Consider the following 22093-nt stretch of genomic DNA (forward strand, 5'->3'; position numbering starts at 1 on the left):
TGAGTATTGTGAACCATTTTCGGCTCCTCATCTAAGAAAAGATGTGCTAGCATTTGAAAGGGTTCAGAGGAGGTTCACAAGGATGATTCTAGGAATGAAATGGTTATCATACGAGGAACGTTTGATGGCTCTCGGTCTGTACTTGCTGAAATTTAGAAAGATGAGGGGGATTTCATTGAAACCTTTCAAATGTTGAAAGGCCTAGACAGAGTAGATGTGGAAAGGATGTTTCCCATGATGGGGGAGTCTAGGACAAGAAGGCACAGCCTCAGGATAGAGGGGCGCCCTTTCAAAACAGAGATGTGCAGAAATTTCTTTGGCAAGAGGGTGGTGAATTTGTGGAATTTATTACTACAGGCAGCTGTGGAGACCAGGCCATTGAGTATTTAAGGCAGAGCTTACTAGGTTCTTGATTGGACAATGCTTATGGGGAGAAAGCCAAGAAGTGGGGCTGAGGAGGGGAAAAAAGGATCAGCCATGATTGAATGGCAGAGCAGACTCGATGGGCCAAATGGCCTAATTCTGCTCCTATGTCTTATGGTCTAGTTGCAACTGCATAACATGTAACTGCCTATTAACATGGCACAGAGTAGAAATGCCCACTTACTTGTTAGAATGCAAAGGTTAAAGGATATTGTCAGACGAAGCATGAGAGCATGAGGAAATTAAGAAATTAATACAGCATGCATTAAGAAATTAAATTCCCTTTGTTCTGCCTTATCATCCTCATATTTAGTTTGAGCCAGAAATATATCCCAGGCAAATTATGTCTTAACTCCTTGTATATTCTTCCAAACTTTCGTAGGATCATTAGTATGCAAAGAAGTTATTTTGCCATGATGTTAAATAAGACACTTGGTTGATGTCAATTATTTCTCGTTTATTTTTGGCCCTGCAAAGCCTTTCCTTTACAGTTATGTGTTCAATTCTCCTTCGAAAGGCTTCTATTGAAACCACTTACAACACTTTTACAAATAGTGCATTTCAGATCATAACAATTCTCTGTCTGGAAAAATCTATCCATTATCTCTCTGGTTCTTTCACAGATTATCCTAAATCTGTTCATTCTCGTGATCCACCCTTCTGCTGTGAAGCTGTTGCTAAGAGATTCAATTGCATGCCATTTTCTTTTCCAGGACACTACTGCGAGCAGGATTCCCTTGTGCCAGGCACACTACTTGCTTTTGAACACATGGGATGATGTCATACAGCAGGCATTGATCTTTTGAAGCATTATGGGGAAACTTGGACTATGCCCCCCCATAAGGGACCACTTTGGACTATGCCCCTGAGGGACACCAAAGACAAGAAATCAGATTGGATATTCAGTTAATCTTTCCAGTATTTGGTACATCCTCATACTGCCCACTGATATTGTTCAACGCGTTGCCATCCACCGTGCACTGTAATTTCTCTATCCCATGAGCCTTGCTGTCCAGACCTACCATATTACTTACCTTGTTGTCAGTACATGTCTTATTGTGGTCTTCACCTTCCCCTCCAATTCAAGCACTGAGCTACAATTCCTGTCTCTGTCCGTGCCCAACTCAGGGCATGGGCCTACAGGTCATTTCCTGTTGGGCCATGGATGCAACTAACATTGGAAGCAAGAGGTCAGAAACCAAAGTGTTCAAGATGTAACAATCACCTGCTAAATCTCCTCTTAACTATCTGCAGAGAACAACTCCAATCTAGTCTTTAAATATAACAGAAATGCCATATTCCTTATACCATGGCAGTAAATGTCCTCTACATCCTATCTAATGCCTTGACTATGCCCAAAGCGAGGTGTCCAGAAATGGTGAATAAACACCATCCTGGAGTTTACTACTGATTTGTGTAGGTCCAGCATAACTTACTGCTTTTGTATTCCACATCTATTTATAAAGTTCAAGACCCCACAACTTTTGTTTGCATTCTTGTTAATTCAGTGTGACATCTTCACATGATTCACAAGGTCTCTGGCAAACTCAGTGATGGAATATTGTCGTAAAATCCAGGTTCTTGCATGACCATTGTAAGAGTACAGTTCAAAACCACTACAATCAAGTTCCTTTGGCAGTAGAATTCTGAACCTGGCACTTAACATACCTCATAGTTCTAGGATCTGCCCCCTCTTAGCATTAGTACTGAAACCTGGTTCCCTGAGAGATGACTGCAAAGTCTTTTCTTTGGCATGAGTAGAGTTTGACAAAGCATTCTCCACACAGCAGCAAATTCGCTTCTTTTTTTAAGTTCATAACTTTCATGTTCTGAATTGAGTAAAGCCCCAGATTATGTGTTGAAAATCTTAATTCCCTTGCACTTATTGAATCGTTTTAAATTGCTTTTACCCCATAACCTGAGTTAAGATCAAACCTATCACAGACTGTTACAATTCTTTGTATTGTAACCAAGGGAAACACAGGAAGGAGAGCCAAGACTCAGACTCTGAAGTAATGTGAAGCAAGTCTACTATAGGAAGTGTTTACTGTAGTGTATGTAGTGGAAATGTCTGGTCATTTTCATGGATTGATGCTAACATTTCTCTCTCATTGCCTCTTTTTTTTCCGCTCACTGTGCATGCGTTGTGGTGCTCTGTCTAGAATCACCTCGAGCCTCAGGAGGGTGAGCAAATTGTGTAAGTGCTCACTACCATTCGCCACATCCAAATTCCCTTCTTGGATTTTGCTTTGTCTGGATTCTTTTAATTCCGCTGTCTTATAAACTGTGAATTTTCCTTATGGTGAAGATGAAACATTGCTGTACTCATTTTGCGTGCGTGTGTGTGCGTGTGTGTTCTTTTGTGTTTTATTTTTTCATTTCTAACCCATGGGCTGCCCTCCACCAAGTCAGACAGCATTTGGTTCCACTCAATGATGGATCAAGAGCAGGAAGGTGAACACATACGTAAGCTCAAATCATTACTTCCAGTACCTGCAATCTCCCTTCCATTTCTCTGTCACTTGCACATCTTCACAAAATAGCTTTCATATTTCCCTGAGTGATGCATGAGTAATTGCAGAGAGAACTTTGTGTTGCTGCATCCAGCCTGGGAAAGTTCAATGGCACTCAACCACTGGAATTTTCATCATTTCCGTAACTACAAAGACTCAGAAACAAAAATTATAAGTGTGAAATGCTCACTGCAGACCTATAAGTGCTAAAAAAAAATATAAGAAAAATTAAATTGCCATCTGTTGATAAGAATTGGGCACTTAGTAGGACTTGGAGGAAGTCATACCTAGTGTGCATTATTTTTATTTGTGTGCTGAAAGCATCACTGACATTCTGACTAATTAATTCATTGGCTCCATTTCTTCATCTTCCAGTAACCTAGAAACAATTAGATTTCAGACAATTTACTTTCCAAGGTTCAAAGTGACACCTTCCTCCATCTTTAACGTCAAGTAGTGTTAATAATACTGACTATAACTCCGTTTCTAAATGCAAGCTGGCATTGCACTTGTGATTCTCTGTCGTGGGGTGGAAGTGGGAAAGCAACCACTTACCATCCATACAATCTTAGAGAATTACCCTTATTGGTTAAAGACATCTTAGAGAATTACCCTTATTGGTTAAAGACAATCTTAGAGGATTACCTTTATTGGTTAAAAACAATCTTAGAGAATTACCCTTATTGGTTAAAGACAGTCTTAGAGGATTACCTTTATTGGTTAAAAACAATCTTAGAGAATTACCCTTATTAGTTAAAGATTAACTCTAAATTTCTCCAAGCATTATACAACACAACCATACTTTACACTAATGCACTTTTTGACAAATGTATTCCTAATCAGTGTTTCAAACAAGATAAATATTTGATGAGTAAATTTTGCTCTCAAGCTTCATTTGGAGTTTATGTTAGATTGTAAACTGGTGCAACAAAATAACTAATAATCAGAAAGTAGATGTAAATAAATGGGTGACAGATGTGCAGTGCCCCCCTTTACGAATTTGGAAGTTCATGTCTTTTAGCTGTATCGTTGATGATGCTGAGTGCTAAGCTTGAATTATTGGATGTTGTGTGTGTTGTGTGCATTTCCTAGCATGAACTGTAGGAAACACTGAGTTATGGTGTTCTATCTCTTTAAACTTTGATGTAGAAGATGATTGAACACAGAATGTGTGGTACAAGGTCGTGAGTTTTTGATGTCAATCATAGATAATTCCCAAACTTAAAAAGTGATTGCTTGGGATAGTAAGCAAACTGGTTTGGGCTTAGCCATCAGTTTCACCAAATGATCTGTTCTGCCCTATACCCTTCAAAGAGTTCAGAAGTCAGTCATCTCATATGACCATTCTCTTGGATGGATATGCTATGCAGTGAATATCAAATGTGTGGAAAAGTTGGCTAAAGTATATGCTAGATTAAGTTTTAATAATTTCATTTATTTGAATTTTTATTAAATGGTAACAATCTACGCTCATCTCCCACAAACTAATCAGCTGAAGCCCAGTAACCCACATCTTCCTACGATCAGAATCCAGTTTATTATCACCGGCATGTGATGTGAAATTTGTTAACTTAGCAGCAGCACTTCAATGCAATACATAATCTAGCAGAGAAAGATAATACTAATAATAATAATAATGTCTTTCACACAGTGCACCTCATAAATCAAACTAATGCAATCTCGTTCAATTTGCTCCAATTTTCAGAACTCTACACTTCAAACTCTCACTGCCAATCTGTCTCCATATTCAGCAAACCCACAAAACTAATGCACTCACACACTTGTTTCCCATGACGTACACGCCCTTCTGTGTTTAATTTACCCTCTTCTCAGTCTGCCATCATCCCCATAGTTTTGTATAACAACACCAAGGTTAAGGTACTACACAAGTGTTCAAATGCATGAGCTATTGATTCCTGATCATGATTTCAAATCCCTCAATGGCAGTAGAGGAATTTAAATATAAGTAATCTAATAAATATATTATTGATAATGGTTTGACAAAAACTGTAACCATTAAATAACCTAATTAATGTTTAAAACCTAATCAGTATTCACTAATATCTTTCATGGAAATATGTTTGCCAATATGTTATTCCAGACCTAATATAACTCTGAAATGGCTTAGCAAGCTATTCAGTTCAAAAAAGGGCATTTATAGATGAAGTATAAATTTTGTCAGTGGCAACATTGTCCACATTTTGTTAACAACAGTCTTTTACCAAACCTAGTCACTCAACTATAGTCACCTCTCTCCACACTTAAACTCAGACCACTTTGTTCCATAGTGACCCTCTATACTTGTGCAACAAAATCTATTGGCATCAGCATTAAAGTCTTTGGAGGAGGAAAGTTTCATTTTCCAGGAAGAAATTGAAGCTCTCTCTAGCAGGTCTTTTCTGATGAGTGTGAAAGTTCCCTGATATGGGACAGTGAAAGTGCAAAGCTAGCTTCCTGGTGTAGTCTGATAGATGTTGAGATTTGAGCATGTTGCCTTGGGTGACTCACTAAGATGAAGCCCAGGACACCAACTCCTAATTCTCTACTTTCTTTTTTTTGTCTGCAGACTTTTCAGTAGTTTAGGAGAACTGAACACAATATCCCAGCGGAGCTTCGGAGCAACATTCACTATCCGTCCTGGCTCCAGGCACCCAGTTACCCGAAGGGCTCCAAGCCCTGCGAAACCTGGCGTCGAATCAAGGACAGAAGCTGGCATCAGTTCACCAAGGCCCTCACCACTCTCCACACCAACACAGACCCCTCCCACCATCCTGAAATCTTCTAGCCTCAATATTCCTCATGAGCCTAAGGAGGTGCGGTTTGTGGTGAGGAGTGCCAGCGCTCGTAGCCGCTCCCCATCTCCCTCTGGTGTCCCCATGCATTCTTTACTCCCCCCCAAACCCTTCTGCCAAAAGCCCATGGTGATGTGGAACAAGTATGACGTAGCAGACTGGCTCGACAGTCTTAACCTATCAGAACACAGAGAGAGCTTCTTACATAATGAGATCGAAGGCTCTCATCTACCTGCCTTGACAAAAGAAGACTATGTGGAACTTGGAGTCACAAGAGTTGGACATCGAATGAACATAGAACGTGCTTTAAAACATTTTATTGATAGCTAGCTCGACTGGAAGGGAGAAGGGAATCTGGGTGGGTAGGGTGGGTCTCAACTGGTCTGGGTCTTCAAGGGGAGGAAGGGGTTATTTTTAAAAATGAAAAACATAACACTGCACTGAATGGTGGAAAAGGGCAGAGCTAAATCTGAGTGGCGTTGCTATGGTTAATGTTGCATGAATATTATGGGATGTTGCTTGGTGTTGTTCCCACTGAAGCTCGACCAAGGTTCTATGAGAATCACAATTTTTTGTTTTCTTAAAAAAGGATAAATGAGAAAAAAAATGAGCAAATATTTCATTCCGTTGCCTTTGAATAATAGTTGCTTGGGAAGGGAATCTCTGTCTTTCTTCTTTTAGCTTGCAAATTGGTGCACAAACCTTGAGAGGCAAACAGAAATTCCCTTCCGAACTTGGATAAGTTGTGTTACCTTCAGGAGAATGTTTAAAATAGGTAATCAAACCCAGTCTTTTTTGAATTGCATAAAATTTCTTTCGAAGTCCCTTATATTCTAAGGCAAAGGACAGTCTTCAATGATCAATCAAAAATAAGAAAGCAGATCAGTAAAACTTGACCACTGAGTGCTCGTTTGACATATAGGGACACATATTCCATCCACAAAAGTACTCACCTTTTTACCAATTATATATTAGATCAAAATAATATAAAACTGTTTTTATGTTACAATTTTACTAGAACTATATACATATACTATTATAAGAAAATGTTAAATTGAATCTTCCAAACAAATGACTTGATTATTAAGATTGCATTTTCCCATTTTCTCTTGTACTTGTTTTTAATGAAGATAGATTTTTAGTTTTCAGGCTTTAGTGATATATTAAAAACAAGGAAACTTGGACATTCTGGCACATTTAACATCATTCATCCATAAACTTGTTCCAAATGAGGATTTTATTTTTGTTGTCATGTAAACAGATAGAAACAGAAATCCCTGGAGTGGATTCACATGGCTGGTGAATATCCATCAGAATGCTGGGTACCCACATGGCTGGTGAATATCCATCAGCTTTGCAAGTCACCTTTACTTAACTATACTGTTTGAAAACATTACTTCTCAGCTGCAGGCCAGTCTCAAACTATGCTATTACTTGGCCAATTTTTGTAATTTTGTGTACAGTGGTGGAACAAACTGAAGAATCAATTTGACTCCTTCACTGTGTAAGTACCCTTTACTGAAATGTACTGTACCTTGAGTCCTTTGAGTAATGCGAAAATGGTGAGGGTTTGATATTTTAGTAGTGCATGTCAAAAATACACCAAGACAACATGAGTACATGTACGTTCACTGAGAGGTACATTTGCACACATACCTTTTTCAATTTGCTTATGCATACACCAGCTCACCTCCCACATTCACACCTCCTCTTACTCATAAATACTCCCACACAGTATCACTCTTGAACTGGATTTATTAATACTGTCACACATGCATATACTTGTTTTCACAGATACACTGGAGATGTGTTGTAACACTGCAAATCCCTACATCACAGAACTGCATTATAAGCGAGGCATTACTGACAAGAGATTTTCTATCCTCCATGGTGGGAAATTGGGGAAAATTGCTGAAGTCTTTCTGTGTTTATATTCAGCTGGAGAATTGGATGGTGAGGACATGCCAGGGACTTTGTTGACCTTAGGATCCAAAGCAAATTAAAAACATTGTTATCATATTCACATATTATTGGGCAAGAAATTAAATAGTTCTCTCTTCCCCTAATTAATGATTAGAATGTTTTTTTAAATGAAGGTGTCATTACATGGAAAAAAGAAACTCAGAGAAGGAAATTGTTGAAAGGTATGAGCAAGCAAGTAAGAAGAAATATCAATATGGAGACAGTATTAACTAACAAAGGATTTTGTTGATTTCTGCCCTGAAGAACTACTTTCTAATTCTATTACTGAAAATATTTTCTTTCCAGAGTGGTAGGTACCTGCAATGGCTCTATAGAGATAGAGAGTGGAATCGAGACTGGAATTGGGTGGTTGAGCCAATTTCTGGCAATTGACATATATAGATGATGTATATAGTATGTAGTAAGGGAAGAAAGCAAGAGGAAGACAAAGACAAAGACAAAAGATGATGGAGACAGCAGACAGAGAACTGGAAATGAATACCAATGAATTGATCTACTTGACCCGAAACAGGACTGTGTGGGCCATGGCAGTCAAAGCTCAAACTGGGCATGGCACCTGATGATGATGATGTTGATGTAATCAAGCTGAGGCTAAAGAAACTATTAGTTCTTCTTTTGTCTTTTTTATGATTACTTTATCCCAGTTCTAATTGGTCATGACACCATACTAAAAAAATTACGCTCAATTCTTTATTATTTAAAACTACAGGTGGAATTTTACTTTGTGATTCTACTTCTGCAAAAAATAAAAGCAAAATGTTCGAAAAATTCAGCAGATCAGACAGCATCAATAGAGAGCGAAATGGTGATAACATTTCAGCTTAAAATTAGACAAAAAACTTTCCTAAATGTGTGAAAAAAATTACACCATCGTATAGGGAAAATATATTGAGGCTAAGACCAAGATATATTCTCAGGACAGTGTAGAAAAAGATTTACCCTGTCCCTAACTTGAATATAGTCCAAGAGTGTTTAATATTTTAATAGATAATGTAAAGAAATTTTCTGTGTTACCCAAAACCTTGAGGACCAGAAATTTTGTAATAAGAAGCTGTATAACAGAAAGGAAACTAGAAATTGTACTGAGATTATTTATAGAATAAAGACTGAAGCTCAGAGAAGAAAATGAGGCCAAAATAAACTACAGTGCATAAATAATGGAAAAGGGGACCGTGAGTCAATTGAAATTGGAAACGAGAGTTGTGACTTTATGACATGCATATGCTGGAATAAGAGGAAAGATGCGATTGAAGTGAGACTTTATATACCAGGAAGATTTAACAAAACCAACTCCATGCCCCATTCTTTACAGAATGGTGGCACATTATGAATTCCCAACAGTTCACTCCTCATCACTGCCTGTTCTACCCGGAGCTGCAGAGGCAAGGAGTGGAGGCCACAAACTCAACTTGAGTTTGCTAGCTAGCATTGCATTCAGGATCCAGAGTTTACGTCAGGATCCACGGGTTAAGAAGCAGGAAAAATATTATCCAGGTTCCTCAGCCTGGTCACACCCTTTCCCTGATCTGTTTCAAGCATATCAGGGAGGTGAGGACGGCAAGATCAGGCTTAGCTGATACTTTGCCTGGATTGGAAAATAGCCTGCTGGCATTCATGCCAAGGCTCACACATGAAGCATGGCTACTTGAGTAAAGCCTTTAAGGGCTACCAGTGGCCGCTGATGTTGAGCTGAAACCCAATAAGAAGCAATGTCATAAAAATGGGACATTGAAAGGTAGACGAGAAGTTGGAAATGAGTGAAGGTTCAATACTGAAACAGGAGAATGAGAGTTGACCTAAAAAAAATCAAGTGGGAAATGAGTTCATGAGGGATGGGCAGAACGTAAGCCAGTGAAAACCAGTTTACTGGAGCATGAGGAAAGAGCATAATGCAAAGACATTAATATACAATGTATAATTGTGAAAAAGGTTAATAATTTATTTAAAAAATTAGTAGACCCTGAAACACTTTGAGATGTCAACGATCCCCTGTTAGCATATACATAACCACACCATCTCCTTTTCAGCATGTATCCCAACACAACTGAACCTTCTTCCCATATCGGTGATTACTACTAAGCCATTTTCTTACCATTTTCACCAACTGTCATCTCCTTATATTACAAGCCTACCTGTTCACTTTTAATTATTACTCATAACCCAGCCAATCTTCTTCCTATTCCCTGACCTCACCAATGCACATTCTCCCCGTGTCCCACAAACTCACCGCAGAGCATTTCACCCAGCTACCCATTCGTCAATCCATCTATCAGGCTTCTGCCTATATAACTCAACAATTCTTAACCAAATTTTGAACATTCCTTCGAGGCAATTACCTACTTCTCCCACAGTTCCACCTGCCTTTAATCCCACATTACCACTTTCTGTCTTTATTCCTCAATCCCACCATACACCTTCCTATATCATTCAGTCACAATTACCCAACCTGTTCCCATTTTTCTGAACTCATACATACATACTACATACCCACCTTCCTAAAAAAAAACATACCTACCTACATATATACAGTTGTTCCTTTCCCTCAGTTTTGCTGTCTACGTCAATTTCCTAGGAAAGCTACTCCATAATCTGGTTGCTTTGCTAACAAAATTGTCCCAGATTTACTTTTAAGTCCTTTATTTATAACTCTTTCCTCTGTGACTTAAAATTTTCTTTTTCAGGAAATTTGCACAATCACATTTAATACTTTCCATTTGTATCACTCCTACATCCTTTCATTTTTCATGACAGTGTGAGAACTAGTAGTTACTGCAGAACTCTTTAAACTTTCATTTTCTAATTCAATTCATATTTTCACATTTGATAACATGTTTCAAGATTAAATTTCTCTGGAGAGTGCAATATCGCATAAGAAAACTAGGTTGTGCAAATTTGAATGAGGATATTGCTGTGTAACCAAAACCACTAGTCCTCTGCATCCCTAATGCTTTCTTGCCAACTGTACAGTACATTTCTTAAAGGGTATTTAACATTTTTGGATACTCTGCCTTGAGCAGGTGGACCAATTAATTCACCTGAGTTAGTGATTTTTATGACAATAACTGAGTTAAAAAGGCAAGCTGTGCTATATCTTCCAGAAGAATGAGAGAAGCATGAGAGCCTAATAGAAATGCACAACATGGAGCTACAACTTAAAAATGAATGGCAGAAATATTAGTTGTGGTGTTTCATAGACCATTGATTCAGAATTACCCCTTTTATACCATCAGCCAAGGTTTAAATTGTCCCAACATTCGGTTGTACAATCTACCAGGTTTTTAATACAATTATTACAATTAATATTTTATAATAAGTAAGTTACTAGGCCTTTACTACAACCCCTCCAGCCTAACAAAATGTCACTCCACAGATTTCTGTTTGAAGGAAGTTGGCTATTGGAGCTGGGTGCCCAATGTTGTTGTGGCCCAGTGTTACATATTCCTACAGAATGATTCCTTTTGGTGAGTCCATTTAAAATTAGGCTTTCTTTTTCTTTCATTTTTCACAGAAAGCATACGGTGGAATATCCTCTTGTATGTTTTTGGGATCTGAGCTTTTTCCTTGGTGATTTTTTGCACCTCAACTACAAGATGGTTATCAATGTCACATCAGATTTGTTATTGTGGAAAGGAAACCAAATGGCCAGGTTTATATAGATTGATACAGACTCTATGTAACATTGCCATAACCCAGCACAACTTCATTCCATGACAACATTAATCTGATCATTGAATGGGGAAGCATATTTTTAAGCAACAATGAACAGAGAGCCTCAACGATGCAGCACTGAGATTGGGGAGCTTTTGTAAGGAGGGTGACAGGGTGCTTCTGCACTTCCCCATTGCCTGTTATAGGTTTAGGAACCCAAGAAACTTCAGAATAACAATTGTTTTGGGCATTCTGTCTCTTCTAAAAGAGTAAAAAAGTTCACCCAATTTTAATCACTTGTTACTAGTCTGTTTCGTAGAGTGCTATAGATCATGTGTTTGGAAGTTGGACTTACTCTCCCAGAACATCATGGATGTTGGAAGTTAACTGAAGCTTTGAGGATTGAGATAGATGGATCTTTATTGGTTGAGCTTACTGAGGATATGGAGAAAAGGTAAATAAATGGAGCTGAGTTACATTTTGGTCATTATCTGAAAAATGACAGAACAGGCTGAGAGGCCTACTCTTTGTATTTCCCTAAGATAATTCATCTATTTCTGTCTCAGCATTTGCCTGTCTCTCATGTGAATAATAACACTATATGATTAACTTTAGCTGAAAAGTCTTAAAATCTAGGGAAATCAATATTACTATTTAGTTTTAGGAGTTGACCTGATGTAGTGAGATCAATGAAAGAGAACATCTCTCGAATCTTACTCATAATCAACATAAATCAATCATTTATTTTATTGTATGCATCAATAGGTTTTAAAATCTGGATTTTATCAAACTTTGTATGACACATCACACTTCCATCTTCACCCACCCTTAGCTAAGTCCCATTCCAAAATTGTCAAGACAGTCTGAGCTCACATTCTGTTTTTTCACCTCCTCATTTCAAAGAGTGAGTCAGATCCACAGTTTTCCAGATGGTCAGTGCTCCTATGCAAATTGATATTCTTCATGGGTTAGCAAGATACTGGATTTTGGGATTTTATTCCAAACATCCTCCGTTGAATGCAGTGTGCAGTATTCACAGTCAGTGTCTGTGACACTACAATGTCCATCTTCCATCAATATCTAGAACTATTTTTAGACCAACTGAAAGCAGGGTGAGACGGTAGAGCGGGGGTAGGTGGGTATTTAGCAGCCATTGTAAATCGACCCCACGGTAGCACGACGCTGTTACAGCTCGGCACATCAGAGTTTGGAGTTCAATTCCGACATCTGTAAGGAATCTGCATGTCCTCCCCATGGAATGCATGTCTTTCCTCCGGGTGCTCTGGTTTCCTCCCACAGTCCAAAAACATACTCGTTAGTAGGTTAATTGGTCACTGTAAGTTGTCCCATGAGTAGGCTAGGGTTAAATCGGGGGTTGCTGGGTGGCAGGGCTTAAAGGGCTGGAAGGGTCTGTTCCATGCTGTATCTCAAATAAATAAATAAATAACCCTTTCAGTAATCATGGAAAGAAGATCGTACCACTCATATTTATACCCTCAGCACATAAATACATCTCCACTTACCATTTCTACCTGAAGCTGGCTTTGAACCCTGCACCTTCTGGTTATTGAGTTGTAGCATTGTAACTTATTCCTTCACTATCCAATCATAAGTTGTCCACTCATCAGCTTCATCGCCACTTGCAACTTGTTCCTTTAGTATTACTATTGTCCCAGTAAACATGCGTTCAGTCCTCTCATTACTTGGTTGCAAATCTTCTCCGGACCTAGTGAGAGGTCATTCCATTAGTGCTCCTTCAGTCCTGTTGTAACTATTTGCTGTCATTCTTCCACTATCTAATCATTACTCTTTAATACCATCCCTTTCCCATTGTAACTTCTCATGAGAATGCAAAGAATAGAAGCAGGAGTATACCAGGCTGGGAAACTGGTAAGACCCCAAGCTTATAAATAGGCAAAGAGTATTTGTCCATTTAATGCTCTCATATTCCCATGGTAAGCTGTTTGTCCAGAGTTTACTCACAGCTGATCTATATATGTCCTTGGTGTCCTATGGTAAATGCTTTTCTGAATATGAATTATTTTCTCATAACATGTCCCTTCTCTTTGCCATTATAAATCGTCTCACAGGTACTCCTGAAACCCTATTAACTTTCATCTCATTCATCACCTATATTACTTCATTGTAATTTAGCTCTTGAGTACCCTTAGTGTCCTATCAAGACCTTCAGTTCCTCAGTGTCCTATTCTGATGTCCATTAGCATTCTGATTTCTTATCGTAAACTTTCTTTTCTGTATTATTCTTTTCCCATCTTAGCTCATCAATTTCAATGCTACCCTATCAATTCTCATTCATCAGTGCCTTCAAAATCCCCTGGTATCACATTCTGTCAGGACTTGTGCAATCCCTCTAAAGTTTATCCCTTTATAAACCTTATGGTCCCATTAGATTAATTGAAAACATTCAGAGCTACATTTTATCTCACTGACTCAACAGTTTAGCTCATAACTGTTACAATTCTCTCATCTAAGCCTTTCCCCTGTTGTACTATATATCCATACCAGTAATACATATATTTTTAGTAATTTGCCCATCTCTGTCAATTTACCCTTCTCATTCTCTCATTAGTATGCTCACACAATCAGAGACCCATTTCAGCTGTACTATAACCAGCTCTGAGGAATATCTCACTCAGCTCTTACGTATTTGTGGCTAAGTCTATTACTTCATATATTTATAAGGATATTCCTTCTGATATCTTTCATTTTTTTATCCAAATTCCATGATTTTGATTATATACTTTCTCTCACCAGGGCCTTCAATCAGTTTCTCACCATATATTTTTGCTCTCTCCTAACAGTCATATTAAACTAATGTTTCATATTAATAGCTTTCCAATCTAGTATTTCTTGCGCTGCGTTTTATAACGCAACCAGGATAAGTATTATCCAAGTTTCGCAACCTATTTATGCTCAAGGGTTCAAAACCCATAGTATACCCTCCCTTCTGTATACACTGCTTTTGATAGCCGCAATATCAATATCCACGAAGAAAGCTGCAGCTATTCATTAGGAATATGTCTTTCTCCATGCAGAGATTTTCTTTTTGGTTCCCTAATAACCAAAAGTTTTTCTGTACAATCCCTTGAACTTTACATAAATACGAAAGGTTGCATTTTCTTTGATAGTACACTCTAGTACTCTTATGCATAATCTCTGTTTTCACAGTTTCTCTTTTAATTTCACCACCACATTCCATACATATTTTGTGAAGTTCACAACATTGGGCTCTCAATTTCCGACATAAATGTTATTGCCTTTCCTCTGTGCACCAGCAAACACATGGAAACCTGTGAAGCACCTCCTTGACAGTCTCCTATTGCTCCGATAGTGATTTACCTTTACATATCTGTTTCCAGCCCGCTTTTGTAAAATTGTTTCACACCCAGTAAAATTTGATGTTGCTAGTTTATTCCTATTGTAGTCATTCTCAATAATTATGGCACTTAGCTGGGCTTTGCCAAGTATTTATGCTTTTTTTTAAAGCGGGGTTGCTCAGAATTAGGAATCACAGTTTCAATGAGGGATTGATCTTTCAGAACTGAAATAAAAAGAAATTTCTTCTCCCAGATGATTGTAAAGTATGGAGTCCCCTGGTCATATATCAAAGAAACAGGCTTATTGGCCCAATTCATTAACGCTGAACAAGATACCCAGCTAAACTAGTCCCATCTGCCCATGTTTGGCCCTTATCTCTCTGACTGTTTCCTATCCATGTAACTGTGCAAATGTCTTTTAAATGTTGTAATTGTGGCTGCCTCAACAACCACCTCTGGCAGCTTGGTTCCAAATGTGCATCTCCTTCCAGTAAAGAAGTTGCTCTCCCAGCTCATTTTCAAATCTTTCCCTTCTCATCTTAAACCTATGCCTCCTAGTTCATGATTCCCTTTCCCTGAGAAATTCTTCTTTTCTATGCCACTCATGATTTTATACACCTTTATAAGTTGTGTTAGATTTCAGATGTCATAGATCTCTATAGATCTCTCAGCCTCCTATGCTTCAAGGAATAAACTTCCATCTGTAACTTAGACCTTCAATCCTGGTAACATTCTCATAAATCTTCCTTGCACTCTTTTCAACTAATTCATGTCTTTCCTATAAGAGGAACTAAACCTGTGCACAATACTCCAAGTTCAGCCTCAGTAACATCTTAAACAACAATGCCCTGACCCCTGTATAAAATGCCCCAACTAATGAAGGCCAGCATGGCAAGTGCCTTCTTCACCACCCTGTCAACCTATAATGCCACTTCCAGAGAACTATGTTCTTGCATCCCTTGGTCTCTCTGTTCCTCAACATGCTCCAGGGCTCTACCATTCACTATGAAAGCCCTACCCTGGTTTGACTACCCAAAATGCAAAACCTTGCACTTGAAATTTTGCAGTTACACTACCTAGAAAATGCCTACCAGCCTGCCTTCACCAATTCTCTTGGTTACCACTTCAAAAATCAAAATTCCTCTGTAATTTTTGATCATCTTCTTCACTGTCTGTGATACCACCTATGTAGTATCATCTACTAACCATTCCTGTTATATTCTCATCGAGACCGTTTATCGAATTGGCAGACAACGGTGGGCCCAGCTCCAATAATTGTGGCACACTAATCACAGTCCTACAGTCTGAAAAACAACCTTCCACCTTCACCCTATGCTTCCTGTAATCAGATCTGTTATGTATTTAATCAGCTAAGTCTCTATCCATCCTATGCAAACCAACCATCCAAATTAGCCTTCCTGACAAGACTTTGTCAAATGCTTTGCTAAGATCCATCTAGAAAGTAGCCACCACCTTGCCCTTATCAATTCTCTTGGTTACCTCTTCAAATAAACTCTTAACAGATTTATAAGGCATGATTTCTCACCTACAAGGCCATCTTTGTCTATCGAAATGTTGGTAGATCCTATGTTTCAGAATCCAGTACAGTAACTTGTACACCACCAGAGTCAGGCTCACTCTCCTCTAGTTCCCATGCTTGTCTTCACTGCCCTCCTTAAATAAAGGTGCAACATTAGCCATCCTCAAGAGGCTTGTGGCATCTGAGTCATTATGTTCAAGACAGAGATTAATAGATTTTCAAGTGTTAAGGAAAGCAGGAGATTTTTCGGCGAGTGCAGAAAAATTGTGCCGAGATCTGACTAAATCATGGAACACGCGCTGAAGTCTGAGTGGCTATTCCTGCTTCTATTCATTTTATTATCATGCTAAATCCAACAGAATTATGATCACCATAAATCTGCTATCCCTCTGATATTCCTTCCACCTAAACAACTTCATTCCCAGGACTATATCCAAAGTTGCTCTGCTCTCATTGTACTTGCTTCTTATTAATTGGAAAAGTTTTCCTGAATAGAGTTTAATTTTAAGGGTAATTGAAAGTGTGCACAAAAATTTACCTTCAAGTTTGCTTCTCCACACTCTTCTGATTTCCTCGGGCTCTTAGGAGTTAAACTGATTAATACAACACAGTTGCAGGCCCTTCGGCCCAGCTACTCTATGCTGACCATATTGTCCACCCACTTTTCTACATTCTGCCCCCACCCCCGTGAAGCTATGCAAATGCTTCTGCAATTTTACTATTGTAGCTGTCTCACTACTTCACCTGCCAGTTTGTTCACCCTCTGCATAAAAATGTTTCCCCTCAGGTCCCTTTTAAATCTTTTCCCTCTCATCGTAAACGTATGCCCCCTAGGTTTGGACATCAGCTACCCTGGGGAAAAGACTGCTACCATCCACCTTATCTGTGCCTCTCATAATTTTAAACATTTCTATAAGGTTAGCCCTCATTCTCCCATGTTCCAAGAAGTAATGACTTAATCTGGACAACCTCTCCCCCGACTCAGGTCCTCTAGTTCTGGCAACATCCTCATAAAACTTTCCGGACCTTTCCTATAACAAGGTGGCCAAACCTGTACACAGTACTTACAAGTGTGGTGTCACCAATGATTTGTATACAACTGTAGTGAGCATCTTCTACACATTCAAGGTCACTTGTCCATCTGTCACATCTGGAATCTGAATCCTTTTCTACACATACATCCTCTATTATTCCTATTCTCTGGTGATCAATATCATTATCCGTACCCATGTATTGTAGAGATGCATGGGACCACTGCAGATACCTAGCCCAAAAATGTATTAAATGTTCTTCCTGTTCCTGTACCTTACAGTCAAATATCCATCATGAGTTACCATTCATGGAAAACAAAACAGCAAGGTTAGAAATAATGAAATTGTAAACCAAAAGGTCACTCAGCCCCACGTAGATTAGGTCATGATGACTGAGATTGATCTGGATGGATTGAGTCAGGTAGGTCAGGTCATAGAAATGTGGCCAGATAGGAAATGGTAAGATTCACCATCCTTCCAATACAGTTTGCACTGTACAGTCCTCAGAATTCAATCCTACAAAAGAAAAATCAGGAATTTCACACACAAATATAAATGATTCTGAATGTACAATTATGTTAATAAGAAAATCAGTTACTCATCCATCAACCACACCAAACTTAGCAAGAACACAGTTTATATGCAATTTTCTGTGAAAATGAGAATTTTTTTTGTTTTAACAGCTGGGTGGTTTGCATGGTTTTTTTGTATAACAAAGTAACCTGGCAGTAAAGTACTGGGCTTTGGGTTTTTATTTATGAATCTGTAATACCCGGGAATAAGTTACAGGAGGGACCTAAGTGAAGGATTCTAGAGTATATGTATAGTATAGCAAATATCTGAGAATGAGGCACACAGAAGAAATCTGATGGATTTGGGTGACACATTTGAACCCTAATTTCACCTACTTCTACAACACTGACCTACCATGTTATTTTAATATTCATGTGGGAAATATTTTCCTTACGGGCTGCTTGAGCAGCAGTTTTATAGTGCCAACATGAATAAATGGTAACCCTTCACTTCACCCATAAGGTGGTAGCTATCACAACAGAGTTATTGGCTATGGTTTCATCAGTATATATTTCCTAAGCAAATAACCCTTATCTCCATATATTTCTACATTCTATGTAAAAGTATTCTTTGGTTGTCAGTAATCATACTAGTCAAATGTTTATGGATTGAAATGCCTGGGCTCATTAGTCAGGTGCAGGTGCTCTAAAATGGATAAAATTGCTGAGGAATGTACTACAGTAGCGGAGGTTAGCATTTCATGTGCGAATCTCCAATACTATCCAATTTATTTTAATCAGCTGTTAAACCTAGGGAGAACTGGCCTGACTATTAACACCCACCCTGCTGACACACTGTATTTCAAAGCGAAGCCAATGTGAAGGGCAGCAGTGTGTCGATTATGACCAGCCATTTCAATAGTCATCATTATCTTTTAAGTGGACATTTTGAAAAACTGAACTGATTAAAACTAAAAAGGCAAGTGAAGGGAGAGACTGAGTGGTGACTATGTACCATCAGGAGCCACGACAGGTTGCTTGCCCAGACCACTTCACATCTCTTTGTACTAAGGTGATGCTCCACATTCTTTTCTAAGAATTATTATTTGAGAGATTCACAAAATAGAAGTATAAAGGGTTACTTTAATCTTCTTGTTGTGATACTTGCACCACAGAGAATCTATGTTTGTTATATAATGTAATAAATTTCTAAGTAAAGGTTTATCATCTTTTATCAGACTGACTATTTGTTTGAATTTGAAAAGAAGGTGTTTTCCAAGAATCCAGGCAACAAGGCAAGCCTTTGTCTAATTTAACATCAATCACATCACACCGATTCAAGAATAAATATCTCAATCAAGACTTGTTTGCCATTCTGCCCCTGATCTCTGTCTGTTACTGCTTATCCTTAGTCAGGAAAGCAGGACTACAATTGACTTGGCACTTTTAGTACTCCTAACCATTATCCAGTGATTACAACATTTGTGTGTGTGCATGTGGACAGTGGACAAGGTTGTTAACCAGCAGTGGTTGCATAGATCCACAACCTGCCAACACTCACAAACTTTATAACTATTGTGTTGTACCCAGGTAAAATATAACGAATAAAAAAGTGCCAAGTCAGATCCAATCACCTGCTGTACAGATTGGGCTTATTCGTTTAAGTGACAAAATTCAGTCGTTTTTACATCAAGTCATGCTAAACAGGGTAGAAATGAATCGTGGATTGTAGATTGGATGGTTCAAATCATGCTAAACAGTAGAAATGAATCATGGATTATAGATTGAATGGTTTAAGTAAGGTGGGTTGCACTGATGAATTTTCAGAGAGTAAAACAGTAGAGAATCTAATTTACGGTAAAAAAAAGTGAATAGAGAGGTTCAAATCAAACAGAAAATTTGCCTTCATCCAAGTTAAATTTCACTGCAATTTACTTGCAGGACTGTAGATTACCAGATACCATTAATACAGAACCATAAATTTACTAGAGGGATGTTTAGTCTATTCAGCAATTGAAAGTTGTGAATGATAACTATGTATACAGTATGTCATATTGATGCACCACTGAACAATTAATGAGTTCTCCGTGAGGAATTAACTGTAAAAATATTGCCCAGGTCTTACTCCATGTGCTTCAAGGATACAGAGTGGGAGACAGAGGTATGTGATTGGATGGAGTGGGAAAGGTGGGCGTGAGGAATAGCAGAACACAGCATGTGGATGTTCATTCTCTTCTTCATGGGATAGAATGCTGTTGCAAGTTATGTCACTGAACAACCAGAACGCAGCATTCTCAATGTTTTTCAGAAAATTCTGATCTACATTAATTTCAATTAATCACTTGGGGAAAAAAATCATATCACCAGCTTCACACAGTCCTGCATCTTTAATCTTTTCTCCCCATTAATCCTCTCCCAGGCTTCCTTCCTTGTCCATGCTTTTTTCAGTGAACCAAACTTCCATGTTCCTTTTTCTAATGAGTTCCCTCTTCTTTAAATCTTACAATCCCTTTTCCATTTTTTTCCAGGTTAACTTTACTGTTCCTATTTCCCTTTTTTCCTATTCACTGGTTCCTCTCTCTTATCCTGACTTCCTTTCTCTTGTCCAAGGCCCATGTTCCTTTCATTTCTCCTCTGTGCTGTTTATGTAGCACTTTGTTCTGTGTTAATTTGCAAATGTAGCTTGTTATTGCAATTTGCACTTTTTAGAATTGGCCAGGATTTCTGTATCTTGTCAGATGCAAAAATGGCTAAAAACAAAATACTCTTTTTGAGCTGTGCAAAGCAAGTTTGTTTTGCCAAAAGTTTGACTTTTTCTTTACTGATACTTAACTAAAAAATAAATGCTGACAAAATACCTGTGAATTTAAAAGAAAACAAATTCTGGAAAATTTTAGAGAAATAAAGACTTAGTTTTATCTCTATTGTTTATTTGTTATGAATGCCCATTCACAGTCCTCAACAGGCGATCAGAGTTGGAGAGGGTCGACAGCTTTAAATTCCGCTGAGTTATCTTTTCAGAGGATCTGTTGTCCTGGGTCCAGAATGTAAGTGCCATTACAAAGGAAGCACGGCAGTGCCTCTGCTTTCTGAGACATCTGCGAACATTCGGCATATCATCTAAAACTTTGACAAGCTCCTATAGATGCATGGTGGAGAGGATATGGAGTGTTGCATCACAGCCTGGTATGGAAACACCAATGCCCTTGAACAGAAAAGCCTACAAAATGTAGTGGATACAGCCCAGTCCATCACGGGTAAAGCCCTGAGTGTTATCACCGAAAAGCGGAACCCATCATCAGAGACCCCGCCATCCAGGCACCATTACTGCTGCCATCAGGAGGGAGGCACAGGAGCCTTAGGTCCCACACCACCAGGCTCTGGAACAGTTATCACCCCTCAACCATCAGGTTCTTGAGCTAGAGGGGATAACTTCACTCACTCTATTACTGAACTGTTCCTACAATCTATTGACTTGCTTTCAATGACTCTTCATCTCGTGCTTTTGTTATTTAATGCTTAATTATTATTATTATTTTGGTTTTTTTTGTATTTACATAGTTTGTTGATTTTTGCACTTTGATTTTGTTTGCCTTGTAGTGCACCATTTTTCATTGATTCTGTTGTGCTTCTTTGCATTTACTGTGAATGCCTGCAAGCAAATGAATCTCAGGGTTGAATATGGTGACATAAATATACTACGATAATAAATTTACTTTGAACTTTGAATAACTATTTGCATCTACATACAACATGGGACTATATCTGTAAAAAGTGTCTGGCCTAACATACCACAGCATCCATAAAGATGCATAATAATATTACTGCCAGCATGTCCATAAGACATAGGAGCAGAATTGGGCCATTCAGCCCATCAAGTCTACTCTGCCATTCTATCATGGCTGATCCCGGATCCCACTCAACCCCATAAATGTGCCTTCTTGCCATTCCTTTGATGCCCTGACCAATCAGGAAACTATCAACTTCCACCTTAAATATATGGAAACATAGAACATAGAAACACAGAAAACCTACAGCACAATACAGCCCCTTCGGCCCACAAAGTTGTGCCGAACATGTGCCTACCTTAGAAATTACCAGACTTACCCATAGCCCTCTATTTTTCTAAGCTCCATGTACCTCTCCAAATGTCTCTTCAAAGACCCTATCGTATCCACCTCCACCACTGTTGCTGGCAGCCCATTCCACGCACTCACCACTCTCTACGTAAAAAACCTACCCCTGACATCTCCTCTGTACCTACTCCCCAGCACCTTAAACCTGTGTCCTCTTGTAGCAACTGAATATACTTT

At 38.6% G+C, this 22093-nt stretch overlaps 1 protein-coding gene across 6 annotated transcripts in view; it reads left to right on the forward strand.

Moving 5' to 3' along the window:
- shank3a (SH3 and multiple ankyrin repeat domains 3a) overlaps window positions 1-6071 on the forward strand; it is a 1110717-nt gene extending 1104646 nt beyond the window's left edge. For 4 of the 6 annotated variants that reach the window (XM_063072946.1, XM_063072949.1, XM_063072948.1 and 1 more), the window contains one exon: window positions 5503-6071. In XM_063072946.1, the coding sequence (XP_062929016.1) occupies window positions 5503-6058 (556 nt within the window). In that variant the 3' untranslated portion in view covers window positions 6059-6071. Of the gene's footprint in view, window positions 1-2585; window positions 2621-5502 lie in introns of all 6 variants that reach the window. The other 2 variants (XM_063072950.1, XM_063072951.1) reach the window with 2 other exon arrangements.
- The last annotated feature ends 16022 nt before the right edge of the window (window positions 6072-22093 follow it).

The sequence above is a fragment of the Mobula hypostoma genome, chromosome 20, assembly GCF_963921235.1.
Source record: "Mobula hypostoma chromosome 20, sMobHyp1.1, whole genome shotgun sequence".
NCBI classification, from domain to species: domain Eukaryota; kingdom Metazoa; phylum Chordata; class Chondrichthyes; order Myliobatiformes; family Myliobatidae; genus Mobula; species Mobula hypostoma.